Genomic DNA, 20,995 nt, shown 5'->3' with positions numbered 1-20,995 from the left:
AATGAAAACTTGAAGAAGTTTCGTATGATCCAAGCTACAATGGAGAAAGAGACGTTAATCTTGAGAGCTAAGATGATAAGGTTTCTTTTAGAGCTTTAACATCGTCAGTATAATCATATAAATAACAAAAATTTAATATCATTATAGATAATAATATTATTATTAATTAGCATACCTCAAAAGAAATTTCAGTTACTAATATAAAAATGTGGTTAATGATTCGGCGAAAAGGTAGAATCAATCCCTTCATTAATTTTTCTTTTTGATAAAACATTAATTGTATAATACAATAATTACATGAGATGATTATAGAATTTAATTACATCAACGTAATTAACCTTGAAGGTGATTTCTAATTCGAGTTACTTCTTGTCCATCAATCTGAAAAGCCTTTTCCAACACTTTATTTGGCATAGGTGGCTGAGAAGTAAATGTAGCAATTGAAGCTATTTGGGTTCCTGGATTTTCACTAGTAAGCCCAGAAATAGCCATAGCTGGGCTTCTCTGGTCCACGTTGTAAAGAAAATGGATCATCCCCTTTGGGAAAACAAAAGACTCACCGGGCCTTAATCGTTGGGTATACATCTTATTGGATGTATCAACAAAGCCCACTAAGATGTCCCCTTTGAGGCAAGTGGCCACCTCTGAGGCCCGTGGGTGAGAGTGGGGTGGGACCAGCCCATCAGGGGCAATGTCGACCCGAGCCAAGGTTAGGCCTTGGGTCCGACGACCCGGAAGATTTTGGTTGCTAGTGAGGATGACACTAAACCCAAACTGGTTTGCACTCGTATTACCGGGCCTTGATAGGGCTGAGGTTGCAAAGTGGTTTGGGCTTGTTAGTTCGGGATCCAAGCATGGTTGTCCATTCATAAAAAAAGAGTGTTGGCCCGTTGTATCGGCAACGCAATAATCTTGGAGTGGTTCAGGATCACCTTGGGCTAGGCCTAATATTAACAAGGAAATGAGGATAAAAAGGAATTTAAGATGAATATTGGAATTCATGGTTAAAAGTAACGGTGTAATTATTTTTTTTGGAAAGTTTAAGAGAGCATCATATATATAAGTAGTGAGTATGAAGAGTGATTTTATATGATGTTTGTACCAAAATTTGAGAGTGAGGGAAGGAGGGAAATTGAGTAGCTTAAGGGGCAATGAAATTAGAAAGAGAAACTTAGAAGGCAAAACATAAATAAATCCAAGGTAAGTTTGTCTAGAAGTCGACATCATGTGACAGATTTATACAACTTCATAATGTAGTCAACCACTCAACATGATAAGATGTGCTATTTTGTTTTAGTAATGCGATCCAGTGGTCAAGTTTATCAATTTTGATTTTCCTCCATCGCTTCACCTAAAAAAATAAATCGCTCCAACTTCAAACTTAATATACTCCTTGCGTTTCAATATATAAGACATTCACGTTTTACGAAAATTTGTGTTAATCATAAATCTGAAATATACTATAATAATATTAATTTTTAAATTTTTTATCCACGTAAATTGAAAGTAATTAATGGTCAAATCAAAGTTCTGCCTCGAACATCGTGCGTGCCTTAGAAACAGAGGGAGTAGCAAGTAAACTATGTCTTCCTCCGTTATTCATTAAGTGAAATAATTAACAGAGAAATGACGCAATTCTTAAGAAAATTTAGTGAAAGAAAGTTGAGGACTATATTTAATGGATGTGAGAACAATTTTGTGATGACATTCTTATAAAAAAGATAAATTATTTTTGCCAAATAAAGGACATTTATTGCCACATTTTCAAATAAAAAAAGTCATCAATTAAAAAAAGAAAGAAGAAATACTCTCTCTATTTCAATTTATTTGATATTCCTCCTTTGCTCCACCTAAATCAATGGTGGCCTATAATTTGTGGTCATTAATTATTTTATTACTTTCTCATTCTTTCACCTACCCCACCATTTTTTCTCTCTCCTCCATTTTCTTCTTTGGTTCTCTTTTTCTTGGTCCATCATGAAGAGCTGGACATCATTTTCTTGGCCAAATTTTTTCTCTCTCCTAATAAACTAATATTACTTTTATACTCTTTCTCCTCATAACCTACAAAGAGGGCAACCATTAGAAGCATTCTAAAAAATAAATCGTTTCAAGTTCAACTTAATATAGCAAGTAAACTATTTCTTCCTATGTTTTTCATTAAGTAAAGTGATTAAGAGAGAAATGATGCAATTTTTAAAATTTTAGTATTTTAGCCCAACTTAATTACCATTTGATCACTCCATTTTTGTTGATGTTGAACTTATTATTGTTAATTTTCTCATTTCAATAGTCAAATAAGCTAAAAAAAAAGCTTAATACCATATTAATGGTACACATGATAAAACTGATTCAACTGGAGCTAGAAGTAGGCTCGATAGTCGAAATTTGTCTGAGACTCACACCGGCTTGGACCCAACTCGGTTCATGTAGGCCCAAAATGAGCCGATTAGAATAAATTCGAACTATATTAGTTAACTATGATTTTCCGCTATAAATTTAACCAAATTTCAGTTTTTTTTTTGTTCTTTTACTAATCTATTATTTGCATTAACAATATCCTTATTTGTTTTTTTTATGTGTTCACTTAAGATTTATTTTTTTTGTTATTATTGTTTTTTGAATTATATATTACTCCCTTCAAACCAAAATATAATTTCCATTTCCATTTTAGATGTCCCAACATATAGTTCCCATTTTCATATTTAGTTCCATATTTTTCCGTAATTTGTCTAGAAAAATTGTGTCCCATCATTTATTTGTTTCTTGAATTTTGTTTTTTCCTTTGTTTATTCAACCAAAATGTTATAATTAATACTCTTTCACCAATTATTCTCTATTCTCTCTCTTAAAATCATCTTTTCATATACAACATTTGTTTATATAAACAAAAAATCTTTACTATCCATCCTTCTTAGATTCTACTTGTATAAATTACCGTACGTTCACTTGAAATGATCAGACCCTAATTCAAAATGTACTTGACTTGAAATAATCGAGTGCATTGACTTGAAGTGATCAGACCCTAATTCAAAAGAAAAGAAGATCTGACCAAAATTAATCGGATCCATAGACGAGAAAGCCTTGGTAACCAACTGTTTGAGTCCAAAAAAGACTCAAACACTCAAAAAGTTACACAATGGTACCATTATAACCTGGTATTGGTATCACATTGTTATCAGGATTGGTACCAAGCAACCTTACTTTGGTATCAAAATTTTCGGACAATGGTACCAATCTAACCTAGCATTGGTACCAAACAACACGCGCGTGAAATTTCCAAGGCTTAAAATGACCAAATTGCCCCCGTTTGAGTCCCCTAAGAGACTCAAACGGTTGGTTGCCTAGACAAACTCATACCATAGCTGCTACGGTGCTACCTGCTGGTACACCGTACAGCGCAACACCAAGGTGAAGTGCACCATTAGAAATTGCACCTCGTTCTCGTTGTAGTATTATAAACCAACCGACTTTTAATTTCACACAAAGGTGTGTCATAATTGCGCTTCAAACTTAAATGCAATGCAAAACAGTAAAAGAGACCGGTCACGTGCACTCCGTTCTTCGCTTCTTTCCCATCACCCTCCTCTCTCAGTCCCCACTCACTACTCACTCACTTTCTCTCTCTCTCCTCCTTTTTCCCCGCTACAATCCTTCCCCAAAAGTGGGCCTTCACTCTCTTCTTCCTCAATATTCATCTCTTCAATTAACTCCTTCTCAATCACTTAATTTCAATTTTACTCTATTAATTTTCTTCAATCTCATAGTTATTTTCCTTTTTTTTTTTTCAAATTATTTGACTTATTATTACCAACTTTGGTGGGTTCTTCTTCTTTTTCCATAATTTCATCTGGGTTGTGTTAATATACTAATATAGTAAATTATAGCATACCCATTTCATATTTTTTTCAACTGTCATTTTAAATTACTGGGGTTTTTTTTTTACTTAAGCTTTCAACTTCAAGTTTAATGAGATTGCTTAATTTGATCTGGGTTTTTTCTTTGTTTGCCATGTGTTGATTGCATGTGGGGTTTGGTTTACAGCTTAGTAACTTCTGGAAGTAGTTAACTGCCAAAAAGAGCAGACATATAGTTTAAGTTTTTTGTTTAAAAGAATAAAGAAAACTTTTTAAAAGAGAGATTCTTGGAGATAAAACTTGAGAAAAGGTTTAAATCATTGCACAAGAAAGAAACATTATCACATGGGGTATGGCCTTATATTTGATTTGATCTTCAATTTTAGTCTTAAATAATTTTGTTTTTTGTCTTCATGTGTGATCTTGCTTCTTATTATTTCAGATGTATGTGTTTGATCTGATCCCTTAATAATGGTGTGTTAGTCCTACTTCCAGCTACTGGTTTCTTAACCTTTTTCTTTGGGCTTTCTGTCTCACAGGTTCATTATCAGATAAGATTTTGCACAATCTATGGGTGAATCATTAGTGGAGACTCTAAAAGTTGAAAACAAGGTAACCCCATTTATTATTTTTTCTAATTATGGTAACACTTTTTGTGATTAAGTTTCAATTTTTTGCAATTTTTAGATTTTATGTTTTGTTTTAGATTTTGTTTATCCTAGATGACAATGCTTTTTTTTGTCTTTCTTTTAATAATTTCGTTTTGGAAATTTTGTTGATTAGTATTTGATACTGAATTGTGATAATAGTAGTTAGCATTATTGTTGAAAGTTGTTTTAGTTTTTGTTGTTTGTGTGGAAAAAAAACAGATGGGTGATTCTGTTACACATATGCCCTGCCTTCAAGAATCAGTGTCATTTGGTAGATTTGAGCATGATTCTCTTTGTTGGGAGAGATGGTCTACTTTCCCAACAAACAAGTACTTGGAGGAAGTTGAGAAGTGCTCTACTCCTGGATCAGTAGCTCAAAAGAAGGCCTATTTTGAAGCCCATTACAAAAAGATTGCTGCTCGGAAAGCCGAGTTGATGGATCAGGAACGGCAGAGGGAAGCCGAGTCTATGAATTCAGAAGATCAGGATTTGTTTGGTTCGATATGTAACACTGGTGAGGAAGATATGGATTTTGAGAGACCAAATAATGAGAACTCTGCTGATGAAAATGGAACTAAGATGCATAATGAAATCAGCGATTTTTCAAGTGATGTGAGTGATAAGCATATTGACATCATAATTGAAGACAATGAAGTTGAGTATTTCACAAGTGAGGCGAGTGAGCATATTGATGTACTGAGTGATGGTGCTCATGTCATGGATGGAGTAAATGAAGTAGCAGATCTCATAGGTGAAGTGAGTGAGCACATTCATGAACAGCCAGAGCATATTGATGAACAACCAGAGCATATTGATGAACAACCAGAGCATATTGATGAACAACCAGAGCATATTGATGAGCCGAATGAGGTGGCCGACAAAGAGAAGGATATACAGCCAGAGCATGTTGATGAACCAGATAATGATGCTGAGTTGATTGAAGAAAGCAAAGATATGCAGCCCCAGCTTGAGGATGCAAGTGAAGTTTTAAGTCTAGAGATTGTAATAACTGAAATGCCAGATGAACCTGTATTGGTAAAAGAAGACACTGCTTCCGCACGAGTATGGCAAGATAAGGAGGTATTGCCTCAAGAAAAGGTTGAAGAAAGAGAGATGGCAGAGATCAAGACCAAAAAACCAGTGGAATTGGTTGATCCTACGAGAATGAAGAAGGTATTATTTTTGGATTCAAGTCTAATTTGTCTTAAATCCCTCTAGTAAAAAACATCTAGTTAGGGTGCGTTCTCTTACCTGAATGATGCTGAAGTTATTTGAACTTGTCGAAGTATTTAAGCTTATTTAGCTTGTTAGAACTTATAAGATTTCAACTGAAATTATCTGAAACATTTTTAAGGCAACATATTGCACCCTGAGCGTGTCTTGTGTCTTTCTTAGTCTTTCTGATTATTTTCTGATTTTCCTGGAATTAGACAACTTTGGTGAAGAAGACGACCAGTACAGCTAATGCTCAGAAAAAACAAGCATCACCGATCCCCAAAAGACCTGTTGCACCTACGACAAAGTCTCCCATGATATCTACTCCTAAGTCATCAAAGCCTGAGTTGATAAAAACTGCTAAGTCCACCACTCGTCCCTTGGTTAAGAAAGAAAATGGTCACACTCCAGTGACAAGCAAGAAAGCTAGTAGACCTGAAAGTAGGCGAATACTTCCTACATCCTTGCACATGTCTCTCAGTTTGGGACCGGCTAATTCTGATCCAGGATCACTTACAACAACGAGAAAGTCGTTGATCATGGAGAGTATGGGAGATAAAGATATCGTAAAACGAGCCTTCAAGACATTTCAAAACGTCAATCAACATCCACCATCTAGTTTACCTAAACCAGCAGCAACGAATCAGGTATTTCTTTCTTTCGAATGCTTATGTCTAAAATGTAGTGGCAATATTTCCATGACTTTATTAATATTATTAATACGGTGATGGTAGATTATTACACTTGACTTTTCATCATTAAGCTTATTTCATGGAGTTGTATCTTTTGCAGTCTGCCACCAAAAGGATGGAACTCAAGCCTTCTACTCCGGACACGCTTCAAAAGAAAAAAGAAGGGTAATGTCTGAAAGTTCTTTTCCCAACATGGTGTTAATACTTATTAATGTTCCTAGCTATGTGCTTATATCGTAGCTGCGCTGGGATGCATGCAGACATGCAGTATTAGTTTCTCAATTGGAGTGGTTGCAGCAACATTAACATCTATGTTGATTGTTTAGATTGGCTGATCTTCAAAGTTAATGTCCCCTATATTTTCCCCTTTGTGACAGGATCATCAGGGCAGCAAAGGCACACGTTCCAGTTACTGGCCAACAAGGAGGGAAAAAGACATCACAGTCACATGGGTAGGTTGTTTATAGTTTGGCTTAGTTGCTGTATGTATTCATGCTTGGTTTACAAAAATGCTTATTGTGAGTTTTTCTTGGTGCAACTTGCTTATTGCAAGTGATAATGAATAAGTAAACATGTAAATATTATAATGTGTTTGCTTAGTTGTGCATACTAAAGATTCTCTGTTTTATTTTGTTTCGAATATGAATGAATCCCCAATTGCAATGAAATGTATTTCACCACATATATAGTATTCTTGAGCACATAAATATAGAATCCCAAATGTACACAAGTCCACAAGTAATGGAAACATAAATTAGATCTTTTATATGTATTTGTTGAATATTAGAAAGTGATTAAGAACTCAAAGTAAGTATGCAGAAATAATGTTTAAGATATGATATGACAGGAACGAATTGGAGAAAGTTAACTGGTTAAACTGATTAGTTAGGAGTTTTTTGCTTTTTATGGAAAAAACAATTAAGAACTTCTAGAAACTTTAGTACTGGAAAGCGAAACGCTTTCAAGAAGACTATAAACGGAGACATTTGATACTCCCTCCGTTCCTTACCATTCCCATTATGTTACTTTTTCTAAGAATTGTATTGAATGGGTAGGTAGTATTGTCTTTTTTATATATGGGATAGGAGAAAAAGTAGAGGGGGTATATTGGAGATCACGTCACCTAGATAGTAAATGGAGCAATCCTTTGGGCAATGTTTGTGGGAAGGAGAGAGTACAAGGTCAATTCAACTCAGTAGATGATGGTCACTGAAGATTTTTTCTTAATTTCCTTGTTTAGCCAATTGTTGTCATATAAGATACCTCTTCTGAACTCCTAAAAAAAAAAAGATACCTCTCTTGAACACCTTTCAAAAAAAAGAAGATACCTCTTCGAACAGTTTCTCTTCTTCTCCATCACTACCACATCTTTATATAGTCTTTTTGGCCCCAGGTGTTTACTTTTATTTTGGGTGGTGGGGGTTGCCGCAGAGAGGCTACCAAATTATGGATGCTCTTTTTTGTTTACTACAGAAAAAGTACTCCGCAATTTGAAGGAACTAAATCACTAATTTAGGGTTATTGAGAGATAGTGGTGGGTCATATACCCTGTTATGCTAATGTGACTTGTGAAAGATTTATGGCTATTATGGTTTCTGTGTCATTCATTTCCATTTCATAACCAATTTGTGGCCTCATCGTGTTATGATTCTTTTTGCAACGCTCTTTTCTTTTTCTTATTACTCAACCTGTCTCCCTCTTTTATCCACCCTGATTGATGGGGCTGTGGGAGGTCGAAGAGAGCTGGGGAGGGGGAAAACTGTTTTTTGATAAAAAAAAAGGTTACTGCTGCATTTTCTTTTCTAGTTCTAGAATTCCGAACATTGACATTTTAGTTGTTTGCAATATAGATTGACGAAAAACATTGGTGTGGAGCAAAGAAACGGTAAAACTGGATCTGTTTCTTTTGGCTCGAGAAGTCTAGATCAGGGAAGACAACAGAAAGAGGTATTTATTCTGGATAACCTTTCTATACCCATGAAAACTGATAAAATATATCAAAATATTCTTTTTTTTGTTGTGATGCCTACCTTTCTTTACTCCCTAATATGTATAGCTCACTTGCCCTCATGCGATTTCTTGTCTACTAGATCCCGAAGAAGCTTGAGCAAAAAAACATCAAAGATTCTGGGAAGACCCATCTTCAATCAAAATTCAAGGTGTGCATCCTTGGTGGTTTTTAAATATGATTCTACGGTTCTACCATTAGTAATGAATGTGCAGGAGTCTGCGGAGCTGCTTAAGAAGGCTCCCCCATTAGTGAACCTTCCCTTGAACATATTCTTTACTTAATTTTGACTACTTTTGCTCCCAAGTCTCATGTGCTAATCTTTAACATTCATAATAATAACTCATCATTATGTGAGTTGTTGGGATCGGTGACATACTCAATTATGTATTCGCAAGCAATAATAACTCGGAATTAACACAAGAAACAACAATAAAGGTCACTCGAGAAAGATTTAACGTGGAAACTCGAGAATCGGGAGAAAAACCATGAATCAATGCATCCCCAAGATCCGACCCGAACCGAACCCGTGTTCACCCAAATACATCACATCTTGGCTTTTTCTCTCCAACCACTATGCTTGGCTTGGCCTTAAATAAACAATAACGGCTACAACATATTTATACTAGGGTAACAATTAGGAATCCTATTTGAACAAGGAAAACTAATTAACCTAGAGAACACGCACAAAGCCTCGACAAAACTACAACTGTGCGCTGTATCCCACGGGTGCGGGCTGGGCAAAATCTCCTGCGGGCGCAAGCTTCCCCTGCGGCTTGGCAGTCACGCGAGGCTGCTGGGCACTTGGAGCTTTCTGCGGGCGCGAACGAGGAGCTGTGGGCTGGTTCTCTACATCCTCGTCAATCCACACACCTCTACACATGACGCTCCATACACACGCACAGCTCACAGCAACACATCTTTACCCATCTCCACATCATTACCCAACATGAGTGAGGTAAAACAGTGGGTAATTAGGGACACAACCATTTAGCTGTAGTCTTTTCCTGATATTCTGACAAGACCTATAGATGCGAAACTTCAATTTATGTGCCTGCCTCTCTACTTACTGTGCTTATTCATTGAGATGAATAAACAAGCAACATGTGCTTTTTGGCTCTGTATTATGCTAAACGAATTGTATAGCGGGTCACTTATCTCCTTGATGAGTTATTACTTTCAGTTGTCTATGCAATGTATTCCGTCTGAAAATTATTCTCATCTTGGACTTAAGAAGTTCTAATTGGTTTTAAATTATAGAGATCTTAAAATCATGCTTTATGCAGGTAGAGAAATCAGCAGAAGTCGGAAAACCAAGTCACAGAAACAATCCTAAGACCAAGCTATCATCAAGCTGTAATCAGGGACATGGATTCTTGAGAGGTTCAGTACGTAAGGTATGCCTTTGGAGTTTTCCTTATTAGAGATGATTGATTCATGATACTAGATACTTTGCACAGAATCTACCCAATCACTGTCACACTACCACAGGAATATCTTTCTTCTTTATTTGCCCAACTATCTCCTATCTCGATTTTTAATGGGATGGGACCGTATAGTTAAGAGTGAATTTCTAAATTTTCGTTGCAATGACAATTCATTATGCAAACAAGTAAACTTTTTCTTGTGTACTAGACCCTGTGAGAAGATTGTTATGGTCTTATGGAAGACTCTACCTGTCATCTAAAGTTTTTTTTTGGTTGGGTTGGGGGGGGGGGGGGGGGCCTTATGACCTGTAGCCTCTTTGAGTTCCCATGATCCAAATGACTATTATGGTTTTCCATTTTAATTGAAAGAAAGTGTACTTCCTCTTTCACACTTTGTACTTTTGCACTACTCATATACTTTACTTTCACCATCGTTTGTGATTTTTATGTAAGAAACAAAGTCTTCTTTTAAAAAAAGAAGAAACAAATTCTAAGTAGGATCTTGTTAGATTTGACTCAATAGAAATATTTAAATGTATCAACTTTTTGTAATTTTTATTTACTGATGATTAAAGACTATGTTACTCGGACTCTTCAATGTCCCTCAAGATCCGTGTCGGATCGTCGATACTTAGTCTCCGACATGGACTTTTATTTGTGTTTGACACGCGAGGTTGAGTGGCATAGTTTAAAGATATCATTTACATGATTTTACCTGAAGTTTGATCATTAAAAAAGCTGTCCTCACACAGCATGCTGATCCCATCCTCACACAACAACCACATCCCTTCCTCGCCAAATAAAAAGGGAAGTGGTGAGAAGGGGAGAGAGTAAAAAATTTAGCTTATTAGCTTGTAGGACTGTGGGGGTTGGGGGAGCAACCCTTCCTGTAAGATGGTAAACAGTGATAAACATAGTAAGATAGTTTACAGATTACTGTCAAAAAAACCTAGATCAAGGTGATCTTTAAGATGTGCAATCAAACTCAAGCTCTATGATATCTGCATGACAGTATCGCCCTAGTTGAAATATGTAGGCCATAAGATGAATGACTTCAGGTAGGAGAAGAAATTGGGATTACAGACACAGGAGAATAAGTCAAAGAAGGGTGAGAATAGTAGCATTACAAGTGGAGTATAATAGCTGCAGCTTGAAGTAAATTGGGGCCTGGGGCATTAAACCACTTCACCTACTTAATAGTCCTTGGGATGTGTAGTTTGACTCCTTCACTTACCTCAAAAACGGGGTGTCGTGTCGTGTCCGACACGACACTTTACTTGGATACTTCATTGTTAACTAATAACTTGACTTTTTTCTACAAAATAGCCGAGTCGGACACTTGGACACCCGTATCCGAGTAGACACTCAATCCGTGTCTGAGTAACATAAGGTGATAATGCAAAAATCGGGGGAATGCTGTGTGTTTATGGCTCTCTTTTATACATATAGAATTTCTATTTTTACTTTTTAGTACTTTTTATGAATAAAATCTTTCATCACATAGCTCTGAAGTTATACTGGATTTACATATACCGAGCATTATTCATGCAGGAAGATGCCAAGATCTAAGTCTCTGATTGATTGGAGCGACTTTAGAAGCAAGCATGGGTTCGGGAAAGTCTCAAACTTATAGTCAAATGGTGTATCGCAATTCGCAGCTATAATCATTATGAAACGGAGTTGATCTCAAACTTGTATTCAAATGGTGTATCACGGAGATAATCATTTTGGAGGGGAGTAAATAGATTTGTCATCGAGAGAGCTAGATGTATAAAGAAACAGTTGCAAAGTAAGTTTAGCTTTATATGGCCTAAAAAGAATGAGGGCAAAAGTTGTATATTTATATTTCAATATTAAGCTAAAACATAGGATTAACTGTATCGACGGTCCTTTTAAATCTTTTGGGTCCATCAATAATTGTGGAGACCATGAATGGAGTGGAGGAAGAATGCAAAGATTTATATTTAATGTTTGCACCTTTGTTAGGCTTCATGTTGTCTTGTGATTCACATTGCTTTTAAGTTGATTGTCTCTCTACCACATCTTTCGTAAGGTGTTTTTTAAGATTTCGAGTGATTGTCCAGCTTAGTAGCTAACATCTTCATACGTTTATTCTTGTACCGGTGTAAGTAACAATTATCCCGGTCCAATTAGGATTCATAAAAGAATTAAGTAAACCATAACAATCAAATTAACAACAAGAAGTCAACAATAAAGAAGATGACATTCTTAAGACAACATAAGCATGCAACAAAAGATTTAGAACAGCATAATAATAATGTACACAACTTTAATATCATCATCATTAAAAATACTCATTTCAAAATAGTATATATTTTCTTAGTTAGAGAAAGAGCACTCACTTCCTATGAATATGTCAAATAACAACTATGGATTTACGTACTCTATTGTCTGTGTTTAAGAATGGCCATACTCCCAATGCACGATAACACCGAGCTCGGTACTTCCTGTTCTCTCGAACGACAATATAACTAATGGGTACTCTTGTCATTTTGTCACTTTCTTTTTTCCATTTAAGGTATGTTTCACTTATTTTACAACGTTCTAAAATAATAAATGTTTCATTTATTATGAAACCGAGGAAGTATATATATATATGGATGCCTCTAACTCTCTAAGGCCTTACACCCATGTTTGAGAATCCCATATCGCAACCCAAGAGACTCACATAAATCATGGCGGCAATTCATCAATCCATCAATTCAATTCATCAAAAATCATCTCAAATCAATTCCAAAACCATCTCAATGTTGACACGCCTTACACATATCAAACCGAATTATAGAATCAGAAGTAGGATGCTACCTTGCCTTACATCTACTCTTTCAACTACAATTCATTTCGAAAACCAAACTCATCAAATCCATCAAAATAGCAGGGAGTACCCTACTTTAATAAACAACACAACCGAAAGTAGGACGTTGCCTTGCCTTATACCCACTTCGTCAAACTGAAGTTCTTTTCGAAAATAGCACATATTTTGTAACCCCAGTCCCTAAAGTCTAGGGATGGCAATATGGCGGGTTCGGGTCAAGTCTACCTGGACTTAGAAGTTAGACCCAGACTCGTTTATTTTTTTATAGAGCTAGATCCGCCCTAGATTCGTTTGGTCTAGATTTTTCAGACTCGGATTCGTTTGGTCTTAATTTTAAGTTTTCATTACATTTTTGAATATATGTAATTTAAAATTTTCGCCCTAATATATTTAGGTCTTGTATCCATGATTAAAGCATTATCTAAAGAAAATTTTAAAAATTAACTCATAAAATCTTAAAATGTTACAACTTACAAAGTTACAAGTCTCACAAGTTCACAAAATCACAACTCATAAAACCTTAAAGTTTAGTTAGAAAAAATTTCTAATATGTAAATGAATTGCGAATCGGGTCCGAACCTAGCATGCGTGGACCCGTCCCCGTCCCATGCACGACCCTGACCCGGATCCGAACCCATCGAGTGTAAATTTTTTGAATCCAGACCCTTGTAAATAGGTCGGGTCCTAACGAGTCTGGATCGGTTCCCGAACCCATTGCCATTTCTACCCTAAACCCTCAAAACCTCCCAACAATAGCTGCCATTACAAGGGAAAATTTCATCTCTCTATTCACTCTATTACAGATTATAGATAAAAATTATACAATTACAAGTTTACAACACCCTCACGGTAACGGGCCCAAGTTATAAGCGAATTCCTTTAGAACCTCTCGTACGCAAATTCGTCACTCGAACGCAAATTCCAAAGCTCGAATTGCAGAAGCTCGTTCCAGGTTCTTGTTTTGTTCCTTAGATTAATCTACTTGTTTTGTTGCCAATTTTGGTGTGGAATCGATGTTTAAGATCTACTTCATGTGATTATTCATGCGATTGGTTCTATGCTGTTGTTATTGTTTGTTTCATGAATTCAACTTATTTTTTCTTTATCTCATATATGTTATTTCATGTTTTTAATTCATTCCCTTGCTACAAATTTTACTGTTTTGAAATTCAAGGGTTTAAAACGGACAGAAGGGAACTAGTTGTAGTACAGCTTTCTCTTAATTGTGAGTCCGACCACTTTGATGATAATGTTATTGCTGCAAAAAAAAATTTGCCCGAGTTTACGCCATATTTCAACCTAACTTGTAAGAAAAAGATTTGATTTTTCTACATATTTATGCCTTGTTTGGTTGAGCTTTTTTGGGCATGGAAACGAATTCAATAAACTGAATCTATTACTCCTTGTTTGGTTTGGATAGTGCGTTAACCATTACCCTTGCTTGAGGGTAACCCAAACCCCCAAAATGTGACCCTTTAAATTAGAGGAGTAACAAAATCCTTTCCATTCCCTTACAAGTGATTCATTTCTATTGTTAAACTAACCATCCAATAAAAGTAACAACTATTGTTACCATTGCTTCCCTCTACTTGCTTCCATTCCCTTCCCACTCCTCTATCTCAACCAAACGCCTCCTAAATGTCTGCTATTTTTGCTGTACTTACCATAGTAGAATTTATCACATTTATGATACATAAACTGTAGAGAACTGACCTCGAAATAATTTTAATTTATTTCTTCATGTGTATGTGAAAATAGGATTTCCTTCAATATGGGTAATCCTCCAAATTGTAGAATTGTTATAAGATTAAATGAGTATTTCTTAGTTTCTTGGGCTGTATATTGTTTGATGAATTGAAGATATAACTGTGCATTTTAGATTGTGTGCTGTAAAATGTACATAATACCTTACAACGAAAAAATGGATGGACCAGGACCCTTTTAAAAACTTTAGCCTAAAGTCTCTGCTGGAATATTTTCCGTCATAGTTCAGTGGCCTTGTTGAAGTCTTATGTGCACAACTTTTGGCTTTTGCTGGGGACTAAGTGTAGAGATGCTCTTTGTGTATCGAATCTTGAAATTTTATATTGTTGATGCTAGTACCAGGAAATGTTTCTTGAGTAGATAATCAAGTAGTGACTCCAACATTGAGAATAATCTATTTGCGAATCATACATTTTTGGGTGGATTTGAAGGAATCGGCAACCCATTTCTGCACCTCATATTTGTTCAGTGACGTATGTGTTCTTTCGTTTAGGGATAATTTCGGGGTTAAATTAGGTGCCTTGTTTGGGTGATTAGTCAATAATTGATACTTGAAACTATTTAGTGAATTTTTGGACATTCTCATGATTATCACTGTTCACTATACTATTACATAGTCTTTTTAAAATATTAGAGTAATTTGGTGATTTTGGGGTTGAGGTTTGATGGATTTAATGTGGAATTTTGTGACAAAACATGAGAGTAGTCAAGTTCTTAAAATTTGCTCATGTACTAATCTTGGAAAGTTTGGAACTTGGAAGGTCACATGGTTGTGGTTAGTGAATCTAAAAACGTAGTATTTTGGGTTGCACATAGCATTTTCCAGTGTAGTGTGTTGTTTTTTGCTTCTTGGGAACTGTAGAGCTGCCAAGTATCAACTGAATGTCTGATTCTGAAACCATACCCCTATAGCTCTTCCGTAGTATAGTTTGTTGAAGGAGCCATCTGGGGCAATTGTTAGTTTTAGGTACTTGGGTTATCATGAACTAAATCAAATCTCTTCTGTAGTGCACTTTGCTTCCTCTTTAATAGTGTAATAGCGTGTTGTTAATTCCTTTCCAGTCAAGGGTGTTATAGAAACCTCTTCTTTGCATTTGCAGGGCGTGTTAGGAGATGTTAGAGTAAACTATATCTATGTTATGATGGCACAGGTAATATGCTGGATAAAACTTTAGATTAGGTTCTCTTTGTAGCTTTAACAGTCATTGGGGCATCTTGTAATGTAGGTAACCGTGAAGTGTGTTTGAGTAATTAGTATTTTTGAAGTAATTATTGCTTCAAGGCCTTCTTACTGTGCTGTCCATAAGAAATGTACCCAAAAGGCAAAAAGGGTTATTGTTGTAGTTTGTGGTCATCTTTGCCACTAAGCTTACAACTATTTGCAATTGATTGGCTATTTGTTGAATCTTTACTTTTCTTAAGTTCTTCAAGTGTTTGCATTGATAGACAGGTAGATGGACTTTGCAGAATTAATCCCTTGCTCATCTTTTTTTTTTCTTTTGCGAAAGTTGTGTATGTGTGTGCGCGCGTCTGTGTCTTGTCCTGTCTGTGTCTCTGTGTATGTCTGTTTCAAGCGGTGACGCTGAGGGGTACATGATCTGTGTAATACTACTCATTTGTTGATTCACATAGAAATGTTCCAAGGATACCCAAACTAATGTTCTTAAATCCCATGATAACTTTTATATTATTGCTTCACCAGCAGCCTACATCCAGTTTTGCCGATTGTTTTGGATTATCAAGAGGTGTATATGACTATATGAGTGGTTTTTTCTCGAAAGTAGGGAGCCTTGATATGTACACCTTAATCACTATGAAGATACTTGTCCTTAAGTAATTGCTTCATACTACTACGTTTTTAGGGACACCATTAGTTTTTTTTTTCTTCTTTGGTGCAAGAGAGGGGGAAAGCCCCTCAGGAACACCATTAGGAAATCTATAGCTTTTATGTTTCTTTCTGTGCAATCATGATTTGGCGCAAGCCCTACTATATGCTTGAGTTCTGGAACAACATTTTGCTTCTAGATATTTAGAGATGTATGAAGGTATTCTGTTAATCAGTTTTTCTTGAATCTGGCTGATGAAAAAACTGAAAATTATAATGTGGGTTTTGCTAATTTTTTGCTTTTGGTGTGCAGCTTAAAGCATAGTGCATGAGCAAAGAATTAGAGACAAAAAGCTTGAGTCTAGCATTACCTACTTATGGTGGAAGTGTGGTGGTCCCTTTTGGGGGCCGCTATTCCAGCCATTGTCGCAGGACAAGCCTTTAGGATTAAGAGAAGGCGGGATGAGGAGCAAAGGATCAAGACTGCAAGAGGCCGGGAAAAGAGCTCTGACGACATTTTTGTGTGTGAAAGGGTTTGCACCTCGAAGCGCATGCTGAAAAAGGTGGGTGCCTTCTCTAAGGATCCAATCCCTGATACTTGTGTCACTGTGTGTGGAGTCTCAGAGCTTGATGCATGCACTGATGCCTGTGCACGAACTGTTTGCGTCAACCAGCATCACGTTCCTAACTGGAATGATGTATGCCTTAGGAGATGTCAAAGTGAATGCCTTAAACTCTCTGCATCTCGTTCCTCCTAGGACATAAGAACAACACTTGGATCTTTGTTTCTGAAAAGTTAGTTAAGCTTGTTGTTTGTTTAGTGTGCTGAAACCAGGGAAAAAAAACTCGGTCGCGGTCGCGTTCGCGGGAACGGTTACGTTGTCGCGGGAACGGCTTGTAACGGGCAAATAGAACGTTTCGCGGCCGACGCGGCGTGAATTTTTTAAAAAAATGCACATAACTATGTTTCAACTTTATTTGCATTTTTTTAGTTTATGAAGCATTATTACAACATAATATAATCAAATCTAATAGAATATCATGTTTCATTAACTATATAATTAAATCATAGAAAGAATTTGGCCAATGTTTGAAAAAAACGGATGTAACGGTGATAAAAGCGTTCTAACGCGGCGAGTTCGCGTTATGGAACGGACAACGCGGCAAGAAGTATGTGAATTTTATTATGGCGTTCCGTAACGGGATTTCGCGGAACGGCAAATCCAAAATCCGTTACAGAACGGCCGTTCTGTAACGGAACGGGCGAGTTTTAATTCCCTGGCTGAAACTGGTAGGAGGGAGTCGCTGTTAATATTTGAGAAGTTCAATTTAGCAGGTTGGTGGCATGATACATTGAAGTGCTTTTAAGCCTTACTGTTGAATGGAGATTTTGCCTATTTATCTAAAATGCCGAATGATATGGTGCACCGTGCACCAGATTCTAATTTGAATTGCTGCTCAACAGATACTCCATTTGTCTATTTTATTGCCAATACTAAGAAGGGAAAAATACTAATATTGCCTATGCTTCGTTTGAGCATTATTCATTATGTTAGATGCTGCTTTATGAATATTTATCTAAGTAACTACTTTTTTTTTTTTTGACTGGATTTAAGTAACAACTTCTCATAGCTTTTACAGTGATAGAGTGTAAAAGTCAAAGTATTGCGTTAATAAAAACACGCGGGGAGTAACATAAATAATGTCGATAATACAATTTTAGTCGCGAACAAATGGTAATAGTAAAGTGATCTAGAGTTCATCAGCATCCTTTTCATGTCCTTGAGACAGTTTTTGCTCCACCGTATCCTTTGCCTTATGTACTGCCTTTTCCATCACTGTGGCAGCCGATTCGGCTGTTTTCTCCAACGTTGCCTCTCCTTCTTCCAAGCTTTTCTTTGCTGCGATTTTTATTCTTTCGCTTGAATTCTCTCTTTCAACCTCTGTGACTGCTTTCTCTTGGATTCTGAAACTAGTCCCATAATACAGTTGCAACTTATTATTAGTCTCACACAGAATTGATTTAATTATTCTTTAGTTCTCAGTAGATCAAGTCTTCAGAGCTAAACGTTACTTGCATTGTAGTAGGAAAATGATCAAAGTGTTCAAAATTTACTTTTCATCATTGTTATTTGAGTGATGGACATTTGTCATGTTATCTTTTACTATATACCTATATGTTAGAAGTTTAGAACTATTCTTCTCAGTTCTCAGAAGATGCGCAAAACAAGTAGATGAAATAAGTCTTCTCAGAACTATTCGATAAAGAAATATATTGTGTTTTGGGAGTGAACAAATGCAAAACGTAAGACCAGTTTAAGCGAGAAGAAGACATTATAAAGTACTCAAAACATATTGAAATTGGATTTTTTTTTGGTAAAGGCGAAACCTTGACAAGTTGGAGAAATAAAAGGGATCTCAGAACTATTCGATAAAGAAATATATTGTGTTTTGGGAGTGAACAAATGCAAAACGTAAGACCAGTTTAAGCGACAAGAAGACATTATAAAGTACTCAAAACATGTCGAAATTGGATTTTTTTGGTAAAGGTGAAACCTTGACAAGTTGGAGGAATAAAAGGGATCTCAACTTGTTAACTATGCCAAGGGTGAGAATTGATCCCAAGACCTCTTGAAATCGGGAGAGATGCTCTGACTACTAATCTATCCCCATAGATACATTAATATAACATGCATCATGTTCTTTTGTAAAAGAATATATAATTTGAAGTAATAACATATATTTTCTTCATTCATAATAGAACACACAAATTACAATAATGAATGTATTAAAACAATATAGTAGTAGGATAAAAGAACAAGGTGTGGTCCTACACTTCTTTTAGTTGCATATGTTTCTTTGGGTGTTTGTTAGTCGAATGGGGCAAAATGCATGTAATATATACTACTTTAACCTAGAAAATAAGTAAATTAATGATTTCTATTGGACGAAGTTATGATATCTAATATATGGGGATTAATTATTCTTAAATGATTCTACATTGTCGTAAATGCGAAAATTCCATTGAACATATAATAGAATATATAATATAAAGAGTGTGTTTCGGGTATAACATATTACACACCATAGCTTATTGTGTAACAAAATCTCACATGTATATAACGATATATGCTCCAATAAAAATGACATGGACTACATAAATAATGACATGATCCATATTGATTTCATTTGCATTTTTTTATATAAAAGAAGCATGGTTTTTGGGTTGTTACATCATAAGTTATGATATAATAATTACAAGCAATAATTTGTACTATGAAAGTGTAGATTATTATCAAGATTGGTTAATCCATAGAATCAGAATATGATGGGAAAAAAATATATTTGTACGTCGTTTAAAAAAAGGAAAAAAAATGATATTATAAGCAATTTAAATATATATGATGAAAATGACATTTTTTTTTTGTGAAACTTTGACATTAGAGATTATAGAAAAATGACTTTAATGCATTAGTGAGATTGTAACTAAAACTACACTATTGAAATTGTAAATAAAAACTTACTCCAAGTTGGGAGGTAAAAATCTCTTCTGTGCTTCTTGCAAAATAAATTTCACCTTATTCCAAGAACTATAAAGAGACGTAACAATAAAGTTGTCAACATTTCCTTGTACGTGATCTAACGCATTTAAAACAATTATAGGAGAAACTAACATGAAGAATAAAAGTGACAGTTTGATTGTAGATCGAAAAGTATCCATAAGTGGTGTAAAGTTTTTAATAAGAAGCTGGATTGATGCTTAGAGTATGTTCCTTGGTTGATCAAAGTTATAGATGAGAAGAGAATGTATAAAAAGTAATAAAAAGAATAGAAGAGAGAAAAAAAAGGGGGAAAAAGAGCATTGATCGGATCATTGCAATGATCCAAAATGAATAAAAAAAAAGTGGATCATTGTCTATGTGGCGCATGATGGGAGGATGAGAATCCTAGAGTGAGTCCATATTTCATCAATCTAACGATCGACTACCATTACGTTGAATTAGTAATGGTGCAAATTTTTGCAACGGTCATATATACTGTTTAAATTTATTTATTTTTCTTAAAAACGCCAACAATTATATATATTTTTTGTCTATAAATAGATACCAATATTTAGCTACTTCTGCCCATTTTATTTTTGAGCTCATTTTGTTATTAAAAGTCATATTTGTTTCCTTTCAATATTTATCCACCCCATATTAATAAAATAAATTCTCTATAACAAATATTAGTTATGGATCCCAAAACAGACAGAAAAAACCCGTCGAAAGTCCAAAAGACTTCAAAAACCTCACATTAATCCAAATTTTCAATCGTCTAGTTCCCAAATTGATCTCAATTCTCAAACTGATCCAAATTTTAATATGAGATACAACTTACAAATATGATTTATCATAATCAACTTAACCAACAATTTTCCCAATAGAATATAAGTTTCTCAAATACACCTTTTTACTCCCAATTTGCTCCGCATTAAAATATTTGATGATCCAAGAATTTGGATCAATCATTGGGTATACTCTCAGTAATTTGATTTATTTAGCGATAGATCATATATCTGATCGTTTTTCGATTGATGGATGTATTTACGTGATATCCTTTTTCCTTGGCTTAAAAGTGGTTGGTCTTTTCTTTGAACACTATTAAAGGTTCATGATGGTGATTTTGATGGTTGAACCTACGTACGCAATGGTTGGTGTTAATTATAATTTTCCACACAC

At 35.4% G+C, this 20,995-nt stretch overlaps 4 protein-coding genes across 7 annotated transcripts; 2 read left to right on the top strand and 2 right to left on the bottom strand.

Annotated features, from left to right (window-relative positions):
• Window positions 1-229: 229 nt before the first annotated feature.
• On the bottom strand, window positions 230-1,063 carry LOC125498330 (germin-like protein subfamily 1 member 1). Its single transcript, XM_048646484.2, has one exon. It carries the CDS (start codon window positions 1,000-1,002, stop codon window positions 334-336), a length of 669 nt encoding a protein of 222 aa, XP_048502441.1. The 5' UTR covers window positions 1,003-1,063; the 3' UTR covers window positions 230-333.
• Window positions 1,064-3,622: 2,559 nt separating this feature from the next.
• Window positions 3,623-11,821, top strand: LOC104898029 (protein WVD2-like 7). Of its 3 annotated transcripts, none has more exons than XM_010685026.4 (10): window positions 3,623-3,819; window positions 4,397-4,469; window positions 4,727-5,680; window positions 5,938-6,369; window positions 6,515-6,579; window positions 6,792-6,866; window positions 8,265-8,361; window positions 8,505-8,573; window positions 9,709-9,819; window positions 11,401-11,821. In XM_010685026.4, exons 2-10 carry the CDS (start codon window positions 4,428-4,430, stop codon window positions 11,416-11,418), a joined length of 1,863 nt encoding a protein of 620 aa, XP_010683328.2. In that variant the 5' UTR covers window positions 3,623-3,819; window positions 4,397-4,427; the 3' UTR covers window positions 11,419-11,821. The 3 variants fall into 3 exon arrangements, with proteins under 3 accessions (XP_010683328.2, XP_010683327.2, XP_019106086.2); XM_010685025.4 differs by lacking the exon at window positions 3,623-3,819 and adding an exon at window positions 3,861-4,207; XM_019250541.3 differs by lacking the exon at window positions 3,623-3,819 and adding an exon at window positions 4,227-4,301.
• Window positions 11,822-13,385: 1,564 nt separating this feature from the next.
• LOC104898027 (hypothetical protein) lies at window positions 13,386-17,736 on the top strand. 2 transcript variants are annotated; one of them, XM_010685021.4, is made up of 3 exons: window positions 13,386-13,637; window positions 15,550-15,600; window positions 16,588-17,736. In XM_010685021.4, the coding sequence occupies exon 3, from the start codon at window positions 16,652-16,654 to the stop codon at window positions 17,030-17,032; it is 381 nt and encodes a 126-aa protein (XP_010683323.2). In that variant the 5' UTR covers window positions 13,386-13,637; window positions 15,550-15,600; window positions 16,588-16,651; the 3' UTR covers window positions 17,033-17,736. The 2 variants fall into 2 exon arrangements, with proteins under 2 accessions (XP_010683323.2, XP_048502443.1); XM_048646486.2 differs by lacking the exon at window positions 15,550-15,600 and having other exon boundaries at window positions 13,388-13,637.
• A 60-nt stretch (window positions 17,737-17,796) lies between these two features.
• LOC104898028 (uncharacterized) lies at window positions 17,797-20,168 on the bottom strand. Its single transcript, XM_010685023.4, has 2 exons — window positions 19,799-20,168; window positions 17,797-18,246 (listed from the first exon to the last, which is right to left on the bottom strand). Exons 1-2 carry the CDS (start codon window positions 19,993-19,995, stop codon window positions 18,027-18,029), a joined length of 417 nt encoding a protein of 138 aa, XP_010683325.1. The 5' UTR covers window positions 19,996-20,168; the 3' UTR covers window positions 17,797-18,026.
• Between the last annotated feature and the right edge of the window lie 827 nt (window positions 20,169-20,995).

The sequence above is a fragment of the Beta vulgaris genome, chromosome 6 (genome assembly GCF_026745355.1).
Source record: "Beta vulgaris subsp. vulgaris cultivar EL10 chromosome 6, EL10.2, whole genome shotgun sequence".
Classification (NCBI taxonomy): Eukaryota; Viridiplantae; Streptophyta; class Magnoliopsida; order Caryophyllales; family Amaranthaceae; genus Beta; species Beta vulgaris.
The sequence above is the reverse complement of the archived record's forward strand: the minus strand, read 5'-3'. Positions and strand labels throughout refer to the sequence as shown.